The sequence below is a fragment of the Cydia splendana genome, chromosome 17, assembly GCF_910591565.1.
Source record: "Cydia splendana chromosome 17, ilCydSple1.2, whole genome shotgun sequence".
Classification (NCBI taxonomy): domain Eukaryota; kingdom Metazoa; phylum Arthropoda; class Insecta; order Lepidoptera; family Tortricidae; genus Cydia; species Cydia splendana.
This window is the reverse complement of record NC_085976.1, coordinates 8570901-8592758: the sequence shown is the minus strand read 5'-3', so window position 1 is coordinate 8592758 and position 21858 is coordinate 8570901. Positions and strand designations below refer to the sequence as shown.

Sequence of the window (21858 nt, the reverse complement as noted above, 5' to 3'; positions counted from 1 at the left end):
TTTTCTACTGACAAGATTTGCTTGACCATCTATAAAATCGCTGCCAACTTAGCTTATTATCTTGCTACTCAAAGCGAGAGGGAAACAACTTATATAATCTTTCTCTATCTCTCTCAGCAAAGTGCCCGGCGACCGGATAGATGCAATAACCTCTTATTCGGCTCAAATTCAAAGCGCGCTGTGGTACAATGGGACGTAAGGGAAAAAACAGTCAAATATATGGTACATAATAAATGTTTTCTATGTAACATTGTTGACTAGTATTGTAAATTTTGGCTTAGATAGTGTTTGGTACTAAGTTTACGTAATGTTTTGTAGAAAAAGTATTTCGGTACCTGTGGTTACAATTGTTACAAAGAACGACTGTTGTTTACACAGACAGGAGCATGTACCTAAACCAGGTTAAGTATAGCAAACGATATTTAACACAACATTTACCTACACAGTGTCATTTGCCTGAATTGTATAGAAGCGTTGAAAAAATACATAAGCATTAGTTGAATTAGTTCCAACTAGGTACCAACAGTTCTCATGGTTCCACGATGCGGCTCTCAAACCGAAAACTTATTTGTTCTTGTACTTCTTAATCTTCTTATTGTGTTGCGTTGAGGAAAAAGATGCAAATTGTCGCAACCCTATCGGGTAACACAAATCACGGGTATAAAGGCCCCAGTACACAATGGGCCATCGCCGGCCACTCCAAGGGACGCAGTCATGCGGTAGAATGAGATAGCAATATCACTTTCTCCCTCTAACGCATAAATGCGTCCCTTGGAGTGGCCGGCGATGGCCCATTGTGTACTGGGGCCTTAAGAAGTAACGAAATGAATTGGTCAATCGAACCCCGGTCAAGTTCGAAAGTTTTGGCAAACTTACCTCATCTATAGGTAGATAACCCCAGTACACGTTACGAATTTAAATGATGTAATGTAAGTAAAGAGAGCTCCAAAGTTTGTTTGTTGAAAAGAAATATAAAGTTGGTTGTGAATAAAGTTGTATCATTTTAAAATGTATTATTTTACCCTACTGCTCTGCTCTCGACTATAAATTATGCTTAAAAGGCCCGCAAACTTATAAGTAAGGTCAAGAATTGTAAAAAAAATATTATTACGGAACGTGACGGAACCCTTATGCGAATCCGCTTGCACTTGGCCGGTTTTTTCCATGTAGAGTGTTTGCAGCAGTTTGCAGTCGTTGAAAGTGTGATTTTCGTGGCTATATTTTAGATATACTAACGAGTCTAACGACCCGGCCCGGCTTCGCACCGGTTAACAAATTATAGATGGTCAAGCAAATCTTGTCAGTAGAACAAGGCGCGAAATTCAAATTTTCTATGAGACGATATATCTTCGCGTCTACATTTTTCAAATTTGCCGCCTTTTTCTACTGACAAGATCTGCTTGACCAAGTATATACACCTAAACCTTCCTCAAGAATCACTATTGACAGGTGAAAACCGTATGAAAATCCGTTCAGTAGTTTTTGAGTTTATCGCGAACAAACACACAGACGCGTCGGGGGACTGGATGAGATTTTCTAACAGTGGATAATGATGATTATGCTGCCCTCCTAAGCTAAAAAGCGGTATTTGCATATACATAGTTTTCTTTGAAAATACGGCCTTTTAGCTTAGGAGGGCAGTATGGTCAGCCGTATAACGCCGCCTGGCCGCAGACGTACGGAATTTTCATTCGGTTTCCGTACGGTATGACAGGTGGGAACGGGACGTCGCTCTACAAATGCATAGCGCTCTCTCGCACATGTCATTCCGTGCGTGTGCGGCCGGTCGCGTCGGACATTACTCGGCTGTACATTAATTAGTTTCATTTTGACAATGACATTCATATTCTGACTTTGACATAAGCTCGTCTGATACTTTGATAGTGGAAATGTGACAATAATTTATCCGCAAAAATAAAGTGATTTTGGAGTACCAAATTGTAGCATTTGTAGTTTGGAACATAATATATGCTAATTCATTGCTCTAAGAAACGGCATTGACAAACACGACCCGGAAATCTTGCATATTCCGAATAAGCAATTTGGTCACGTATTTTCGACGATTCTACAGATACGTGCCGCACTCATACAAGTCTGAATCGTGCGTCAACATGGTTTGTGTGCCTTGCTTCATTATCCCCCTGCTGCTGTTCATCTGGCACAGATTTATCCAGCCATACGTGCTTCGTTTCTGGAATCCTTGGGCAGTTAAGGACGCGGACGGAAACGTAGTGAAGACGGAAGCCCCCTTCAGTTGTGAAGGAGGAGTTTGTATGTTTGGAAAGAAGAAGTCGGAGAACAAAGCAGATGAAGATAAGGGCAGTGAAGTGTCAAAAGACAACAAAGAAAAGTGCAATGAGCGACTAAAAGCAGAATAGTTTGTTGTTTCCATTGTTTCTTAATTGTGTTGTTAGAGCAAGTGTATTTACCTTGTAACTGTACATACTGTACATTTGTTTTTTTTTTTGGCGTAAATGTGTTTCTTTGTTTTTAATACTTGCACTTGTAGTATTCAATTCATTTATTTAGGAAGTGTAAAAAATAATCTAAATTATTTTGTTGTTATTGGACATTCAATTCATTTATTTAGGAAGTGTAAAAAAAATCTAAATTATTTTGTTGTGTTATTGGACATGTCAGCTAGATTAATTTTATAGCATGTTGAGTATTAAAGTGATTTAATATAACCTTGTAAGGCCCACAATACAAAATATTCCTCATTTTAATTCTCACCTTGTATAATTAAATTGGGATGCATTTCATTTGTTTGCAAAAGCTATGAACCAAAAGAAATGCTACTTTATTTGGTTTGAGAAGGGTTTAAATTAGATTGCAATGAATATGTTTTTTGACTTGTTTTTGTACCATATATATGAATAAATTTCTCATAAACAGTAAAAAAAAAAAATGAATATGTAATGAACATGAGTCTTACAAGGATAATTATTGTGACCACTGCACATTGCTACAGAAAGCATTCCTGTATATTTAATTGTCAATTTCACCAATTTTTGTATGCACCCAGTCTCAATAGGATAATTTTGGGTTGCTTTTGTTACTTGTGTAATCAAAATGTATGAGTAATTTTTTATTCCATACACTCATTTGAGCTGTAGAAAAGAGTGATTTCCCATAGCATAAGTAGCAAGCATTTCTTGTTAACTAATACACCACATGGGAAGCTAGATATGGGATTTTATTGTTCATTTCGATGTTTTGTTTAGCAAATTTAAATATTAGGTAAAAAAAATAGTTACATGAAACTACTGGGATGCATTCCATAAATTATAATATGACTATAATATATTATACTGTTACTGTCTTGACTATTATTATTATTATATAATTATATGTGAATGCACAGGCAGCTTAAAGCTGATACGTGCACATCAATGTCCACTTGTGTTTTGACTATTGTGAAATAAAACAATGGTACTGGAATTCGGAAGTTTTATTCCTGCCATTCTATTGCCATGATTTGATTAGTGACAAATAACTTGCTTGTGTGATGGTACTGAAGTTAATCACATATGACAGATAAAATATCCTCCTAAGGCCCAAGGTCCTACCTATAGTACTTATTCAGTTCGATGAAATTTAAATCATATTCAATTGGAATAGAGACGCATTTGTTTTGTTTCGTTAAATTTTCAAACCAAACCAAAATCAACTCTATTCCCTGCACTATAGGTTCAAATTTCAGTGGCAAATTCTGGATTTATCATTTGTATGGCTGGGCTTTAGGAGGCTAGAACAATCAAATGGCAATATTCAATGCAGGTAATTTTTACAATATATTGACTTACAAAAGAGGCCTTTAATTATTAAAACTGCCAAATGAAAGTAGATCTTCTACTGATTATGATAGAAACTATTTTATTACAATTCAGTGTTTAAATTAACATAAAATATTGAATTACAAGTCAATGAAATACTCATAATTATGTCCAGTAGAGTTCTTACAATCTAACTTATACAAGCTTACAGTCTAACACAAGTATGAAGTTTCTGCAATGTGGTTAGGAACAGATGTTACAAATCGTGCATTTTGTGCAATAACATTGCAGATACTTCATACAAGCACCTTAAACATGAGCAACCAATGATCTGATAAAGAAAGGTAGTTTCATCCTAAACCAGTAAATAAAAGGAAAAATATAAGAAAAAACCTTGCATTATCAAACCATGATCAAACAATCCTCTCATTCATGGCAACATTCAACAACCTCGGCGGATCCGAAACAAACAAGTGTCCGTGACACTGGCGACAGCTTCCTTACACCTATTTAACATTCTTTAGTTCCACTTCGAAGACTAGGGTGGAATTAGGCGGAATGACTGGAGGGGAGCCTTTAGCACCGTACCTGAGGATAGATTAATTTAATTAAAAATATATTTATAACTAAAACAGATAAAGTGATATGATAAACCAATCACTTGCAGGGGTCATCAATGAGAATCAAATTCAATTCGAAACTTAAACTTCAGGGTTGTTTTTTGGCTGGCAGATATATGCCTCTGAGGCGCTGGTGGCCTAGCGGTAAGAGCATGCGACTTTCAATCCAGAGGTCGCGGGTTCGAACCCTGACTCGTACCAATGAGTTTTTCAAAACTTATGTACGGAATATCATACTAGTCGCTTTTCGGTGAAGGAAAACATCGTGAGGAAACCGGACTAATCCCAATAAGGCCTAGTTTACGCTCTGGGTTGGAAGGTCAGTCGCTTTCGTAAAAACTAGTGCCTACGCCAATTCCTGAGATTAGTTGTCAAGCGGACCCCAGGCTCCCATGAGCCGTGGCAAAATGCCGGGACAACGCGAGGAAGATGAGGTATATACCTCTGATAACTTCTAGAGTTAATAATAGAAAATAGAAAACATTCATGAAGTTTAGTTTCGTTACAGCAATAAATTGGTTGAATGAACGCGATAAGCGATTGACAGACCACAACTATTTACTAATGTATAGACTAACTTACGCCATGTTGGGTGGACAGACGATACGCCTCTTGCCGCCGACCTTCATGCCGTTGATACCGACGTCCCAGCCCGTGATCACCTCCTTGCCGCCCAGTCGGAACTTGAACCCGGGCCCCTTCAGGCAGTTGTCGAACATCTTGTTGTTGGACTTCAGGCGCCCTTCATAGTATACCTGGATAAAGACATTTTTTAATGTAAAATATCACCACAATTATAGGTCTAACACTTATCTCAAGCGGTTGGTAAAAAGTTGCGCAGTATTGTTTTAAGTAGAAGGTATAGCTAGCTAGCTGGCCATAATTACTTCTTACTAACCACCTCAATGAAACAATAGACTCTCCCCACGCGAGCACTCGCGTGTCACGGAAAGGCGCCACTAGTCTAGGGTTAAATATTGCTTCTTTTCCCGCATTCACACCAAAATAGTAGCCTAGCAGTGGAATGTAAAAAAATGTATAAATAATGGTAACTAACCATAACATTTTTGCCTGGCTTGGCAACAGGTCCGTTTCCAACTTTCAAGTCTTCAATGGCCACGCCTCCGCTGGTGATCTTCTTTTCCTTCTTTTCTACTTGTCCGTTCTGTTGGGCTTCCTTCTTGGCCTCTGGCTTCTTCTTTTCTTTTTGCTGTTGCTCGCCTTTAGCGTCTTTCTGTAATTTAATTTTTTGTCAGAATGATTTATTGTTTAATTTCAATTTAAAATTTTCCATGTATATATATATATATATGGAAATCAGTGAGCACAAACATTGCAATTTTAACATAAGAAAGTGCTAATATGTAAACGAAAAATTTGCTTAGCAGCCTTATACTATTCTATGCTAATATCTATACTCTGTATCTTTAGGTATTTAAATAAAAGTAAACACTTTGTACATTTTCGGGTAGTTATAATATTAATTGATTAACCAACCAAATACAAAACCACCTGGATCTGTCACTGAACGTCCTGACTTTAACCTACATTATTTGATCATGTAATGTTTTCATCTAGCCTCAACTGTCATTTGAGGGTAGATTTTGTTTACTCTTTTTTAAATACCTAAAGATACAGACTATAAATGTATCATTCGGCCCACCGACACAAACGTCTTCTTAATAACAATACCTTAGGCTTGTCGACGCCGTTGAGCTGGGGCACCTTGCCCTCCTTCTGCAGCTTCTTCTTGAGGCGCCTCCTGGCCGACTTGCTCAGCTTGGACGTGTCGACCTTCGCCTCCTCCTTGCTGGTGTCGAGGGTGGTCTCGGCCTCCTCTGAGGAGTCTTCCTCCTCCTCCTCGCCTTCCTCGTCTTCTGCTTCCTCTTCGTCATCGGACTCTTCTTCATCACTGTGAAACATTTTTTACTTCTCATGATTGTTCATATTTACTTAATAATGTCATGTATATGTCACGTAAAATTGTAAACACTCGTCAGTTTATAATCTCGCTAGTTAAATTATAAACTGTCGGCAGTTACATTACAAACTAGCCTAACCTACATCAGATTATAAACTAATGGGTGCACAATCTTACGGTGTCATATACACTGCAAATAACTTTCATGTTATTGTGTCCCGGTTGACATCCCTCGGTCGAGTTATGGCAACCCTACAATCTGCGATCATACATAACCATGGATACCGCCTTTAGGAACATTACCGTTCAAATTCTCGGGCCAAATTAGCACACATACACAATTACGCCTACATTCAAATAAGACGACGCGTTTACAGAGCCTGTAATCAAAGCTGGTAAACAAAATAAGAGTCATCTTTATTACACTTATGGTACATAGCTAAGTGTAGATGAAATGCATATAATGTCAATAACTACCAATCAGCGACATTAATCCGCTAATAACCTTCTTGCTGTACGTACTGGCCGCTGAGAGTTCGCGGTTTATATTTGATTAGAATATGACTTGGACAGGGATAGGTTTATGCCATACAGTGAAGAACCAGTCAAATAATTCACGTATAATAATTTAATGCAGATTAAAAGATAACTAGTTAAAATGTTGTTATGACATGACAGACTAAAACAACATAAGTAAATATACCATTGTTGTATAAATGTATTCCACTATAATAAGTATTTTGTATATTTTATTATCAATCTGCATGGCAGTGCGAAGTCACGTTCAGGTATAGTCTGTCCGTTTTTCGAAGATCAAGTACGCCATAGTAAATGTATGGCGAACTTGATCTTAGAAATCGGACTGGCTATACAGTCTGCAAAATTTACATGGGTACACGAATCGGGTCAAAAATATTTGAACAGGCGGAGTCACAATAAATCCCCACTTTCAGTTCAGAATATTTTATATTATATAGCCGGTCAAGCAAGTTTGTCAGTAGAAAAAGGTGCAAAATTAAAATTTTGTATAGGACCACAGCCGTTCGCGCGCTTACATTTTCTAAATTTGCCGCTCTTATAATATTTTAAACTTTCGCGTTTTGAACACATATTAACTCACATTATACGAAACGAAACTGATTTACTTACGTCGGTAAATCAAGGTAATTGAATATAATTCGCGTTACACCCGTCTATAATGTGAGTTAATATGTTTGCCGCTCTTTTCTACTGACGGAAATGGCTTGAGAGAGAACCTACATATATGTGACAGTAGAGGGTGGATTCAAATGATCAACATTTTCAGATAATGTGTGTATTTGTTAAATTAATTCAGTGAAAGCATGATAGGAAAAATGTATCTACATATAGGAGACCGGGTATGATTATCTCCCGGGTTATATCTCATGAATAGAACATATTCTAGATATCTTGCCAGGCATTAACTCAATTTCATGTCTCTCTATATAATTGGACAGCTTTTTTCCATAGTTCTCTGCGAATAGCATCTTGTGGGAATCTGAATGGAAAGTAATGTAAAATGACAATACCAAATTTGATTATTAATTTGAAATAACTAGGTAGTTTTTTTATAGCTCCATCTCATGAAATAAAAAAGAAAAAAAAACCTGTAAGAAGGAATTTATTACTACATTTATAATTATATAGAAAATACCTAAACCAAACACGAGTTAATAAAATAGTCTACTTCATTTAGCATAACACCATCCCTATTATCCTCGCAATTTAAAAAGTCGTATGTTGTTATGAAAGTCGTATGCAGTTGTTACGTTTTAGCTTAGCACGGTAGTATTGAAAACAAATCGTCATGTTTTTTCCAAATTCTACTGAAGTTATCTGTTTACTACAAGTGAAAAGTGATTCCACTGTCCTTGGTATGAAGTAAAATAACTTCTGCACCACTTCACGACACATGAATATATTTTTAATTAGAAAAAAACGTTGTTTTTATAAATCAATTTAGCCATTTGTCACTGACTGTCATCTCGGTGGTACTGAGATTGCCAATCGAGCAGTTTGTAAGTACCGCCTATCGCGGGGTAGTTTGCGTTGGGTCATAATTGAGCGGACAGAATACTTCCATGTATAGCATTTCGCTGCCTACAATAGAATCCAAATCCTATCATTCAAGACATCCAACCACGTGTAAAGGTGAAGAGAGCACTTTACAATTATCAGTCTACCCAAAGGCATATTTACTAAAGTATTTTCATTTGAATTTGATACATTTAATGGCCGGCTAGCATCTTAGCGGCCTGCATAACAGATGATCAACTTCAAATGTGTTAATTTTTTTAACTATAGGTACTTTTTTTTAGCACTAGAAAAAAACTACGCGATCTTGACGTGTCTTTTAATTGATAAATGCTTTTTAAAACAGTAACTATTACTTATGAAAGCAACAGAATGTAAATAATCGTATATGATTCATAATGGTTTCATATTTGCCGTGACTTATTTTTCAAGTGTTTTTCAATAAAAAGACGCGTCAAGATTGTTTACCTTTTTTCTAATGCAAAAAAAAAACGAACTATAAACACACATTGAAATAAAGGTTTAATTAAAATTCCCAACTCTCTCTCTTTCTTCTGCTTAAAAACTGTAATATATTTACCTGTCACTGTCCTCAGCCGTGGTGTTTAGCTTGAAGGACTCATCATTGTCGTCTGTGTCCAGATCTTCACCATCAAGGATCTTCTGGAGCTGGTCTTCACCTTCATCATCAGAGTCTGAGCTGTCAGCCTGGGCGGCTTTCTTGTCCTTCTGTTGAGTGAAAATAAATGTATTAGTCTAAAGTTATTTGTATAAAGGCTTAATATCTGGGAGACCGGGCTTTGCTCAGAGAACATAGCAACACTCCCATCTGTGCACTGTCTGTGTGGACCTTATTACAAAAGGCATAAGGTCCACCGATGTACAGTTAACAATGTGGGTGATGGCACTTCCATATAGGATTTTTTTTTACCAGAATTGCAAATCAAGTGTGTGTAATATTAAGTTGCCACCGCAGCCATTGAGCACTTGCAACTTTAGAGTGTTTTAGAAAAAAGTGTACTATTTGATTAAAAGAAAAAAAGCCAGCGTATCGTACAAAATTTGGGAGGCAGTTTTGTGACGATTCATACAAAATGTATGTGAAAATGCGTCACAAATCTGATTTTTTTTTAAATCGATAGTCCTCGTGAGGGGTCATCCATTAATTACGTCACACGAATTTCTAGGTTTTTTTTACCCCTCCTTGTCACACTTGGTCACATTTGGCAAACCCCTTCTCCCTGGTGTGACGTCACATGTCTTCAACGAAATCGGCAAACATTTATTTAATATTTTATCAAAATATTTTTGTCAAAAGAAATATTAGTAATTTTATAACCCAAGACTGATTAAGAAATAAAATTAAACGAATAAAAACGATTATCGTTTCAAAAGCTTGTTATTTAAATGATTTAAATATACGCGTATAAAATAATTTAAATACATTTTCTGTTACTGATGAAGTAGACATGTGCGCCGCGCCGCCGCGCCGCCGCCGCCGACGATTTTTCCACGCCGCCGCCGCCGATAAATTTGACCGGCGTATAATCGGCGTGGAAAATTTTGATACCTATCGTGTCTTATTCCATGTTGCGTAGTGAATAGATAGTATCAGAGGTATAATTTAAAGATCCTTATGCTTTTTCGCTTATTATTTGCCGGTGAACCAAATTAGCATCATTTTTGTCGTTGCGGTGTTAGCTGTGATAACGATTTAGTGTTAATTTAAACAAGATCCAGACCGCGCGAGGCTTTTGGCGGTCGGAGCCCGGGAAGCCGGTTACTGGCTACACGCCCATCCTTCGCCCAATACTGGTACTTTCTTGGATCCGGCCTCCCTTAGACTGGCGACTGGTTTGCGACTCGGGGTTTCGGTGTGTACGCCACACATATGCTCTTGTGGCACGGACGTGGACCGACTGGGACACCACGGATTATCTTGTCAAAAAAGTGCAGGCCGTTTTTCGAGACATGCGTCGCTTAATGACATAGTCCGTCGGTCTCTTGCCACCATCAATGTGCCTGCTCTTCTTGAGCCGACTGGCATTATCAGAGATGATGGCAAGAGGCCCGATGGAGTGTCCTTAGTTCCTTGGAGCTTGGGACGGATGTTGGTGTGGGATGCTACCTGCGTAGACACACTGGCACCGTCCCACCTCCAACGGACTACTGTAAAAGCGGGCGGAGCGGCGGAAAGCGCCGAAATTCTAAAACGTAACAAATATAAGAGCCTCGGTAGAGAGTACCATTTTGTACCATTTGGTGTTGAAACTCTAGGTCCATGGGGTCCCAGCGCGCATAAGTTGTTCGCAGAAATCGCGAAGCGTCTGGTTGACGTAACTGGTGACCGAAGAGCTGGCGGCTACCTCGCACAACGTATCAGCATTGCGATACAGCGAGGAAATGCCGCCAGCATCCTTGGTACAATGCCTCAAGGGCCTATTTTAGATTTAAGCTAGTTATTAATTTCGTTTAGTAGTACCACTGTATATATATTGTATGTAAATAAATGTTTTAAATATAAAACAAGATCTAGTTTCTGGATCTCAGGTTATTATTTGATATTTTTTCACACAGCTTTTTTGTAGAACGTAAATGAAATTGTATATTGTGTGATAAATAAATATGATTTATTTATTTATCTCATAATATACAATTTAAAATATAAATAAATATGATTTATTTATTAATCACATAATATACAATTTCATTTAAAATTACACACGATCAATTCTTAGTAATTTTATGGTGATTATCAGCTTCTTGTACTTAACAATATACAGCGTGACCTTAGCCATTGGAAAAACCCTGAAATCCCACGTAGGGTTACTTCTAAAGGGGCCCACTGATTAACAGTCCGCCAGACGGTATCGGCCTGTCAGTTGTTCGGAACTGTCAAAATTTTGTTCTAACTGACAGGCCGATAGCGTCCGGCGGACTGTTAATCAGTGGGCCCCTTAAGAAATGATCTAACGGTAATATTTTTTTATATATAAGTTATTTCCAATAATCGACAACAAAAAGAAACATACTGTATTAATCATTGGCAGTGCTTTTGACAATTTGTTTGAAAATGTGCAGCAATGATGACATTGATGATTATCAAAATTCAGAATACTCAGAATCTTATTAATGTCATAAATAAAAAAGATAATCAAAACGGTCGAAGGTTTAATACTATTTATTACCTCAGGAGCTACTAACACATACAGGTTGCTCCAAAGTAAAAAAAAATGTAATTTGTTAATTTCTTCGGAACCGCTTCACTCGGCTTCACCGATTGTTATGATACTTTGTATACTGGTTCTAAATACCCTAATGCATATGTACATTTCAGCTCTGTCCAATGGCTAGGGACACCCTGTATATTTCAATCAAAATTATAAAAATCAGTCTAAAGCTTCGCAATAAGCTATACTTAAACAATTATACCTAGGTACTTATAGGAACTTAAATCACCAACTATCATCACTAAGCTAGCAGTAAAGAAAACAAAGTAGACCTTAGTATTCCATAAAACGGGACACTTCAAAGACATTCTGTTGAGCGAATCAACCTGCCAGAGATGTTTTCTTTCGAAAACGATGACATCTTTAATCTAATCTAAAATTACATTTCTGTTAAACTTCAGTTCAGACAAATGTAAAGTATGTAGTCCATCATTATTTCGTAACAAATCCTAGGTGAGGCGACAGCGGCTGGGAAAAGTCAATATACATAGATTTAAGACTTAACTTATAAAGATTTTTTTTGTGTATATTTGTATTCCGCTTACAAAGTAAGTAAAAATACTGCCTAAAATGTAGCGTTTTAAAGTATCCTTTTTATTTTAATATTTAAACATACCGTTGGTAACCGTTAGGTTGGTATTGGTAATAAATGGTTGCCAAGTGTCATAATGGGATATAATTTTCGGCAATAATTTAGAAAACACACATAATATGTTTTGGATAGCCTAGTAAATACTCAGAAGGCTTTAATATTGAGTTTCTACAGCCACGTTCTCATGCAGTATGAAAAATTATGCCACGCCGATTTCACGCCGATCACGCCGCCGCCGCCGGTCAAAAAATCATCGGACGCCGCCGCCGATGATTTTGCCATCGGCGCACATCTCTATGATGAAGTTAAAGTGATGTCACAAAGTTTATGACTCCCTCCTCCCCCTTGTCACAACATGTCACATTTTCTTGACCCCCTCCCTCCCCCTAAACGTGTGATGTAATTAATGGATGACCCCTGATTCTGAGTAGAAAATAACCCAATTTAATAGTTTTTCGAAAAAAAGTAAATGGTACAATTGAAATTAATGAAAAATATGTTTGTTACCTTTTGCTTTTTGGCATTCTTCTCATTGCCGTTCTCGAGTTTCCTCTTGGCCGCGGACACCAGCGTGGGGGCCTCGTCCACTTCCTCCTCCTCCTCACCTTCGGACTCCTCTTCGTCCTCAAACTCAGGGTCCAAGTAGCCAGTTAAGTGGACATTGCACTTTCCTGCAGGTATTTGTTGTGATTAATGAAGGAAAAAGTTTTTATGTCTGTGTGCTGTGTCAATTCGTTTTTTATTTTATTTTCAAGGTATCGTCTAGGGTCGTCCCATTCGTTTTTCGTCAAGTTCTTAAATTAGTCCTATTCTGCTTTCGTCACCCATTCTACAATTTCTACATTCGTCACAATCGTCGGTGGCTTTCAATGTAGAATGAGTGATGAAAGCAGAATAGGACTAATTTAAGAACTTGACGAAAAACGAATGGGACGACCCAAGACAATACCATTTTCAACACTATGGCTTGAATCATTACAATAGGGAGTTATTTTTCAAAATACCTATATCAGGAACATTTTGAAATTAGATGAAAAACATGTTAACCCTTAAATGCATAGTGATGTATTTATACATCACGACATAAACATCAAATTTTATGCATAATTAAACAAATTATATTTGTTCTTGTATATTATTTCAATAGTAAAACTAATCCATTTTCTGAATTATTACATAAATTTACGCAGTATTTTAATTTATAAATATTACATTTGTTTAAAGACGAAATGTCGGAAAACTTGGAAAAACCTGGAAGTTGATGATTTTTAGTATGTGATTTTGGGCAGATTTTTCGGGGTATGTAATTATTTTATATTTAAAAACTTTATCATAGGTATATCACAAATAGTGTACCTTTCTAATGGTAGTAAAAAAAATCATTTATATATTACTGTAAATTGCATATTTATATAAATATGATTTAGCCAATTCAACTTCTAACACTGATTTCGCAGTGAAAATCGAAGTTATTTTTTTTTTACTATTTTTCCTAGAATCTACAAACAATTATGTGATACATATATAAATTTCGGGCAAAAAGAAAAAATCATACATTTAAGGGTTAACAACGGAAACACTGTCTCTTTTGTTTCTGAAGCCTAATTTAATTGTCAATAATAATCAATCAAAACTGAACTCCACATGTAAATTTGGCTTGCATAAAGGTTGGAGGTACTTCAATAGGCAGGTATTTAGGTATGCCAACTTAATACAAACAAAAATTGCTAAATTAATAATGTGACGTTATCAAGAAAAGGGACCTTATTGTCGATGGCGCTTACGCCATTATTTACGATGCTCCGATATAAATACAATGCCGCGCGACGCTGTGCGGCGTAAAAGCGCCATTGACAATAAGGTCCCTTTTCATAGATAATGCCCCATATGTTCCCTGTAACAATCAGTTAACTTATTAATTTTTCCCAAATTGTTAAACATCATAGATAAACATGCTTTCTAATAGAATCCTTATAAATAGTATACCTTGCAATTACAACTTACCATTTGTCAAAAATGAAATAGCATCTCCCGATTTGAAGTACAGATCCAAAGGCACTTGGATATTCTTGTTCTTCTGGAGTGTGCACACCAAGAAGTTCTTTCCGTCGACCACCACCATGACTTGGCACGGGTCATTATCGCCTGTGGAGATGTCCATTGCTGCCTGGGATATGTGGAACGGCTTTTCCACCACTTGGGTGTACCGTTTGTTCGGTTCCATTATCAGTCCTGTTAAATAATATTTTATATCAATACATATTATAAAACAAAGTCCCCTGCCGGTACCGCGTCTGTCTGCCTGTATGTTTGCAATATACTCAAAAACTATTGAATGGATTTTCATGCGGTTTTCACCTATCAATAGAGTGATTCTTGAGGGAGATGTAGGTATATAATTTGCAAAGGTTTTGTGTAAATTGGTTGAACTACCCATGCGAAGCTGGGGCGGGTCACTAGTGAACTTAATTTTGTTCATATTATTTATTATGATATCTTCTTACTAACTATCCTCCAGCAGATATTAAAAAGGTATTCAAGGAAGGTAGGAAAATCCAAGGCAACGTAGCACCAACAGCAGAATTTATGATACGCGGTTTTTATCCAACATGAGTATAGAATGGTATATGTCGACGGCCGATCGTAAGATCAGGCATATCGTGAAATTCCTAGGCATATCGTGAAATTCGCTACGCGGGGCTCCTATTTCTGGGCAGTTTGCCCTTCGGGCATCTGAAGCAACCTAACGAACCTATCCTACCTATATATTGGTTTAATGTGACTATCGTCAAAACATTACACAGGAACATTACGATCTGCCTAATCTTACGATCGGCCGCCGGCATATGTATAGATAAAAAAGGGTGCTTAAAACCAGACGCACGGTGCGCAAGTAAGACGAAGGAAAACATTTGGTAAAAAAAAGAATGTACACATGTTTATCAAGACAACTACTTCAAAATGCAGCGGTTGTGATGCACGTATGTGCATTTTAAGTATGGGTAGGTAGGTGTATGATGACGTCTCCGAGCTGAACAATTTGTTGGACTAGATCTAGTAGAGATAGAGCTCCATTAATATCAAACAAAGGACGTTGAGATGCTACGTTACACGTATAGGTTTTTTTACAAGAAACATGTTACCGGTTGGAATTGGAAACACGTGGTGGCGGTCCCGCCGGTTAAAATTACTTACCCCAAAACATGGTGGATAAGGATTCAATGGTAACGGCTAAATAAAGACTGTTAAATAGTAATTCCAACTTCTGGAACTGTTTCGACACCAACGTTTTGCAATTACGCTTTAAAATCACAATGCTTTCAATTTAATTTGGAACTGAACACGGCGCGAACTCGGAATGGCAGGCCGGAACGAACACGCCACAGATAAAACACAACCATAGACTATAGTTTTTCGAGCTAAATCACCCATTCATTGTCCATCATAGTCCTAAGTCCTACGTGCTGTCCAAAAGATGTCCATCAATTGGATCCGCTATTGAAATCACTGTAATATATAAAGCGATATCTCTTTCTTGCTCTTACTTATCGGTGCGTCGCACAATGACCTTGGTGCGGTGCGATAGTGTGTTACGGCCTTAAAATTAATTCATACAGATATTACAGATACGAGTACAAAGATTCATACTATCTTTGTCTTACGCTAATACTAGCACCCAAAGGAAAGGGATGAGTATAATTTTCCGGGTCTTATTGGCTGACAAGTTGTGTTTGCTAGACTATATTTTTACACCTTTTTGTTCTATTTTTGGATCATTTTAAACTACGCAACAATGGATTTTCGATACCTCTAGCTTTAGCTCCATAATATATTTTGTTCCGTATATAAAAGATCGTGTGTAAATGGCTTAAGAATTTTTATTCACTATCGTTTGACCACTGAAATATGAAACCTATGGAAGTGAAACGTCAACGAATAATGCGTGCCACTGTGACGTCATCTTAGAACTAAACATGGCGGTTTTAGTGCTGCCCAGAAGATTTTTACTGTTACTAGGTTTTATCGATACATCGATAACTTTTTAACGTTCTCGGCTCATTTTATTTAAAATACTAAGTATGTATTATTTGTGGAGTTTATGTTTTAATAGGAAGTAAGTAAATAAATAAAAATTCTTTATTAGTATATTGTTATGTGAAAAGATACTTTGATTGAGTAAGATGTGTGGAGTCTAGGACAATTTCGTGCTTCAAATTTGACAGGTAAACGAGATGACGCTGTACTACGCAATACATATTGCGATTTTTGCGGTAACTCTGATTTTCAAAAGTTGACGTTTGACAACTTAGTGACCGCAAAACACATGGCGCAGTACAGCGCCATCTGTTTTGGATGTCAGAATAAGTGTACGTGTTTTTCTTGGACTTTACCTCTCCATTACAATCAATTTTGTTGTGTTGCTAACCCTAAAGTCTGTAACACACTACCGCACTGCACCTCGACCTTGGTGCGCCGTATCTATAAGTGAGAGCGATACAAAATTCAAGCTTATTAAGCGACGGGTGAAAAAAAAACAAAACACCTTCAGAACATTTTTTTTATTACAAAAATAAGGAATGACTTCCGCTCTTCAACTTCTTCAACATTTATTCAGCAAATAGGCCACAAGGGCATTTTTATACGTCAACATTGAATTTACATACAAGCAAAAATAATAACAATACATTAACCATTTTATAAATTACAACTATATGTAAGTATATGGTCTCTTAATGTCGAATTATATAAAAAAAATATAATAATGATATAAAAAAGCCCGCAGGGCAGCTTGTGGAGTAACGACCCCACGGCCCCGAGTTACCCTAGTGCTCCCGAGAGTCGGTCAGGATCTCCATCTCCAGACACTTTCTTTTTATGTTCATTTCTTGGTAACCTATAAAAAATGATTTAATTATTAAATTAAGATAATTTAGTTGGTTTGAAGCGGGGTAGCATGATAAAATAAGAAAATATAAATAGGCAATCATAATATATCGATATCAAAGTCGATAAATAAAGTACAACCCTAGCTGAAATGTTTACATTATTTAAGCGTAAAAATATAGTTAAATAAATCCAATCACTTCATGATCTATAACTGCACAGAAGAACCTTGCTATTTATAATGTGAAACATCCTTACATTTCCCAGGAACATTAACAATAACCAATATTTTTCATGTAAATGATAGCGTACCTGTGTAAGGTTAAAGATGGCTGATTTGGTGGTTTTCTTATGCCGCACCCTAATACACTATACACTGGCATATTCGCGACGTAATTATTCACATTTGGCTTCAATTATTTTCAATCACAAGCAAAATATTGAAAGATAATTAATAATTTTAATTTTCACCACGACTTTTTGACAGGACAAGTACCGGCTGAACTGACAGAAATGACATTTGGGTGACTAAACATGGCGGATTTTCGGCCGCATTAGGTATTTACGTATTTTCATGGAACACTTTATGTACGTACTGAAATACTGTCATCTTTTTTTGCTATGGGTTACAGTGCTGAGTAAAAACGAGACAGATATATATTTATGTGTGTGCCGTCAAAATGGGTGCTATTTCTATAAGCAATTGTACGTATAGAACAATATGTCTTGTCCCCATGAAGTTATAAGATGGAGTGAACTGTCACTTTTTTTGCCATACTAAATTTAACCTTATCACCGAGCCAGAAAGACGTTCTTACCAGACTAGAGAAAACGGTCCACTTGAGATAGCAAAGGTGGGTCGCGGTGTCTCACTCGCACATGTTGCCAATGTTAAAAATATACCATTGTGGTAGTATTTATATCAATATACTACTAAAGTTAAATACCTTCTTATATTATTTAAGTGCTTTATTTAGAGTAAGGTTCTGATATCTTTTAAGAAATTTGTAAATAATTATGATGTCAATATTATTAACTGATTTAACCAAGCATGTGCATAACAAAAAAAACATTAATTTTGATATGGTAGACATTGTAGTAACATTGAATATTAATTGGTATCCCTAACGTGTGATGACATGTTATCAAAACACGTGAATGAAAAATTTCTTAAAAATGGTGAATAAATGTTGCGTTAAAGGTCGTAGGAGTGAAAGAATTTCTAATTGTGGAATATTGTTTCACAAGGAAGCCACAATTATTACATTTTGCGATAAAAATACAAGTCAACATTGTCAAACTCATTAGGGTGACCATGATGTCGGCACGATGAGAATCAGTGTTACACAATTCTTATTACGTACTTAAAAGTAAGTTTATATGAATAGGTATGTATTTATTTCGGCTTGTTTAAATTGGTGAAATGAGAGCCAATACAAATAAATAATTGCCAAAATTGAAATCCAAAGTCCTTAAACACTACAGACACATGTATACATTGTTATAATAATAAAAAAACACATTGATAATAAAAGAAAAATAGAACTTTATGGTAATTTACTGACTTTTGGGACGATACCAGAAACGTTACTGGGAATTTACCGTCTTTGGAAAATTTAATACTGGGAAATGCACATCACTCGTTTCTTTACATTTCACGACTCTTCTCTTTTCGCACAGATGGCCTACCACCGTGAACACCGAGGTTCGCAAATTGCGGGCATCTTTCTCTTTTACTCCTATAAAGGAATAATTACAGAGACAGAGAAAGATGCTCGTCAAACGATGCAAACTTCGGTGTCTATGCTCCAGTGACAAGCGTCCTAGTTAAAAACTATAGCAAACGGGCGTAGCGGTCCCACGCGACCCTGTGGCAGTGGCGGATTTGCCCTAAGGCCGAGTAGGCCCGGGCCTAGGGCGGCCAGATATTTTAAGCGGCAGTCTATATGATGGGTGCTGAGAAAGGGGCGGCTAGTGCTTGCTATGAAGGGCCTGGGACCTAACGCTGCAAAGACTGTAAAAAGCTCTCAGGACAGTAGGGGTGTCCTGAGAGCCTACCCCGAGCCGCTTTCGACGTGTTGCCTCTTTGTAGCACTTTCGTACGTAAGTGTGACAGAGGGGCGACACGTCGAACGCGGTTCGCGGTAGACCCTCTGGTTCTGTCAGCATATCTGTCTCTCTATCTCTCTCACTCATACCTGTATTCTTGACAGACGTTACGGCGGACCACCTTCCTGAGGATCGACCATGTTCGTGGTCCAGTTTTTAGAACAACTAAATTAAGTACCTAAGGTTGTGTGTAGCGTTATACAGAAGAGAAAAAAAAACTATATCCATCCCTTTTTAGGCCATAATACTAGTACAGCGAAAATACAGTATGATTCTTTATAACTGATATAACTATGCATGAATAAGAAAAGACCCTGGCCAAACTATATATTCAATGTTATCCTAATATCCCACATACATATGACTTATGGTCACCCTAATTAGAAAGAGATGCAACGGCCCACCTTGACTTCTCATGTGGACACACTTTTTGGCTAATGTACACTATCCGGTTTACTCTCTAGGTCCGTGCTTGTCCCTATTATATAGGTCCATGCGTTTGACGTTTTATGCACCATAGACGATAGATTCTTTTCTGTAAACTGTCAGAGACGGCAACAGTAATTCCTAACCATGGTGAATATTTTATTTTAGTTAAATCCCATTAAATCTTTCCAATCTCTTCAATATGTGCTACAATAGTGTATTTTACAAAACTCTGTGTGGAAACTCTTCTTGTGATGTCGCTATTTACCCCATAACCTGACACATTCCAGGGTCGCGTCAGGACTAAGACCGTGAAGAAGGCAGCCAAAATCATTATTGAGAAATACTACACAAGGTTGACCCTTGATTTTGACACCAACAAGAGGATATGTGAGGAAATCGCTATCATTCCTACGAAGCCCCTTCGTAACAAGATCGCCGGGTAAGTCGAGATGTCTTGTTTTGATTACACTACTTATAGGTTATACTTTTTGATTGATTAAGATCACTAAACTTATTAGTATCCTTCCTTATTTGCTTTAAGATATCCACGTTTCCTTCAAATTTCAATTAATTATTGGAAGATTGAAGTCAATTTGTGTACAATTCTGAACTTCACTAATTTAAATTTTAAGTGGGGCACTAAATTTCGAGTAAACATAACTACTTATGTAGACTATAAATTTAATGTTAAACAAAACATAACTATAAATTTACTTTGTATGAGTCATGATGTGGTGTCTCTGTCAATTTGTTTCAGAAGAGGCATTCCTAACCTAATAGTCATTACCTTGGTAATTCATGATTCTAAGCATCGGCAGTACTGTCAGTCAGTGCTGTGTTCATAGACATAGAAGTCCACTAAAGGCATTCATTTTATATTGTATTCTGTGAATTATATATTGTATTATGTGAAGACCTCATCCCAAATGCAAGGATCATCATTGAGTTGTGATACTTGTGATGCCAGTTAATTTGTACCAAACTATTCTATTTTTGACATGATGATATTCCTTTGCCACCAATTTTAACTTTTACAGAGGGCATTTGTAAAATACTTCTAAGAGTTCCAAGGTGAAAGTTCATTGACCTTTATATCTCTTTCTCTTTGGTTTGGTTCCTTTAAATCAGGGGTCTCCAAACTTTTTTACCTGAGGGCCAAGATTTAAAGCGGGCCGGATTGGACTGCTGTCGGCGGGCCGGATTGGAACGCTTCGCGGGCCGGATTTGGCCCGCGGGCCGGGGTTTGGAGAGCCCTGCTTTAAATTATGGTAACATGTAAATTTTGTTACGGAGGTGACAGGTGACATCGCCACTGCATGACAAAAATATATATATAGTTAAAAAAAAATTACATTTTGTCCTATTAGAATGTAAACCTTTATCTTTCTATTGTCTAATTTTTGTAAAATTTACAAATTTTTCATAGGTTTGCCACCCATTTGATGAGGCGTCTCAGGAACTCCCAGGTCCGTGGAATCTCCATCAAACTGCAGGAGGAGGAGCGTGAGAGACGTGACAACTACGTCCCTGAAGTCTCCGCCTTGGAGCATGACATCATCGAGGTTGACCCCGACACCAAGGAGATGTTGAAGATGCTAGACTTCAACAACATCAACGGCCTCCAGCTGACGCAGCCGACTACCTCGGGTGGTTATGGTGGCAGACGTAATTAAGGATAATAAACATTAAAATGTACTAGTTGTTTTATTTTTATTTGCTTGTATTTTTAATGAATTAAATGATGCTTTTTGAAGACGGTCTTCAGCATCTGAAGCAAAATATACACAAAAGGCTAGTTTGCACAAATGATATTGGTACCCAAGTTTAAAAACATTTTTAAATGATTAAGACTGATAGGAGAAAGATCTCTAATGCTTTCAGCGCCAAGCGCCCCATTTCCTATAAATGAAACCACCTAGCGGGTTCTTGGCAGTGAATGTGTTAAGGTATTTAAACAATATTTAAATACCACTACTTTCATTTCCTACTTTCAAAACTCCCGCGACAGGCAGCATTGCAGCAAAGCATGTTCTACAATATTTTATCAACTGGCAACATTACTAGAACAAATTGGTTGTTCGATAATAAACATTGTTCTATTTTAAACATAAATGCAGTGTTTATCGAATTTTTATTATTAAATACAGTGGGATGTGTACATTTATCAATACTTTAAATTTATTGTTTCGTTTTCTTACAACAGCATTTTTGTACATGGTAACCCACTTTAATTGTTGTGTTT

The 21858-nt window shown here is 37.1% G+C and overlaps 3 protein-coding genes across 3 annotated transcripts; 2 read left to right on the top strand and 1 right to left on the bottom strand.

The window, feature by feature from the left end:
- The first annotated feature begins 1855 nt into the window (after window positions 1-1855).
- Window positions 1856-3441, top strand: LOC134798676 (UPF0729 protein AAEL015238). The gene is made up of 2 exons (XM_063771046.1): window positions 1856-2532; window positions 2595-3441. Exon 1 carries the CDS (start codon window positions 2112-2114, stop codon window positions 2376-2378), a length of 267 nt encoding a protein of 88 aa, XP_063627116.1. The 5' UTR covers window positions 1856-2111; the 3' UTR covers window positions 2379-2532; window positions 2595-3441.
- Window positions 3437-15566, bottom strand: LOC134798675 (46 kDa FK506-binding nuclear protein). Its single transcript, XM_063771045.1, has 9 exons — window positions 15390-15566; window positions 14199-14426; window positions 12702-12865; window positions 8953-9101; window positions 6089-6308; window positions 5454-5630; window positions 4979-5151; window positions 3756-4364; window positions 3437-3547 (listed from the first exon to the last, which is right to left on the bottom strand). The coding sequence occupies exons 1-8, from the start codon at window positions 15397-15399 to the stop codon at window positions 4283-4285; spliced, it is 1203 nt and encodes a 400-aa protein (XP_063627115.1). The 5' UTR covers window positions 15400-15566; the 3' UTR covers window positions 3437-3547; window positions 3756-4282.
- Window positions 15567-19683: 4117 nt separating this feature from the next.
- Window positions 19684-21311, top strand: LOC134798674 (small ribosomal subunit protein eS17). Its single transcript, XM_063771044.1, has 3 exons — window positions 19684-19763; window positions 19904-20055; window positions 21043-21311. Exons 1-3 carry the CDS (start codon window positions 19761-19763, stop codon window positions 21287-21289), a joined length of 402 nt encoding a protein of 133 aa, XP_063627114.1. The 5' UTR covers window positions 19684-19760; the 3' UTR covers window positions 21290-21311.
- Window positions 21312-21858: the final 547 nt, after the last annotated feature.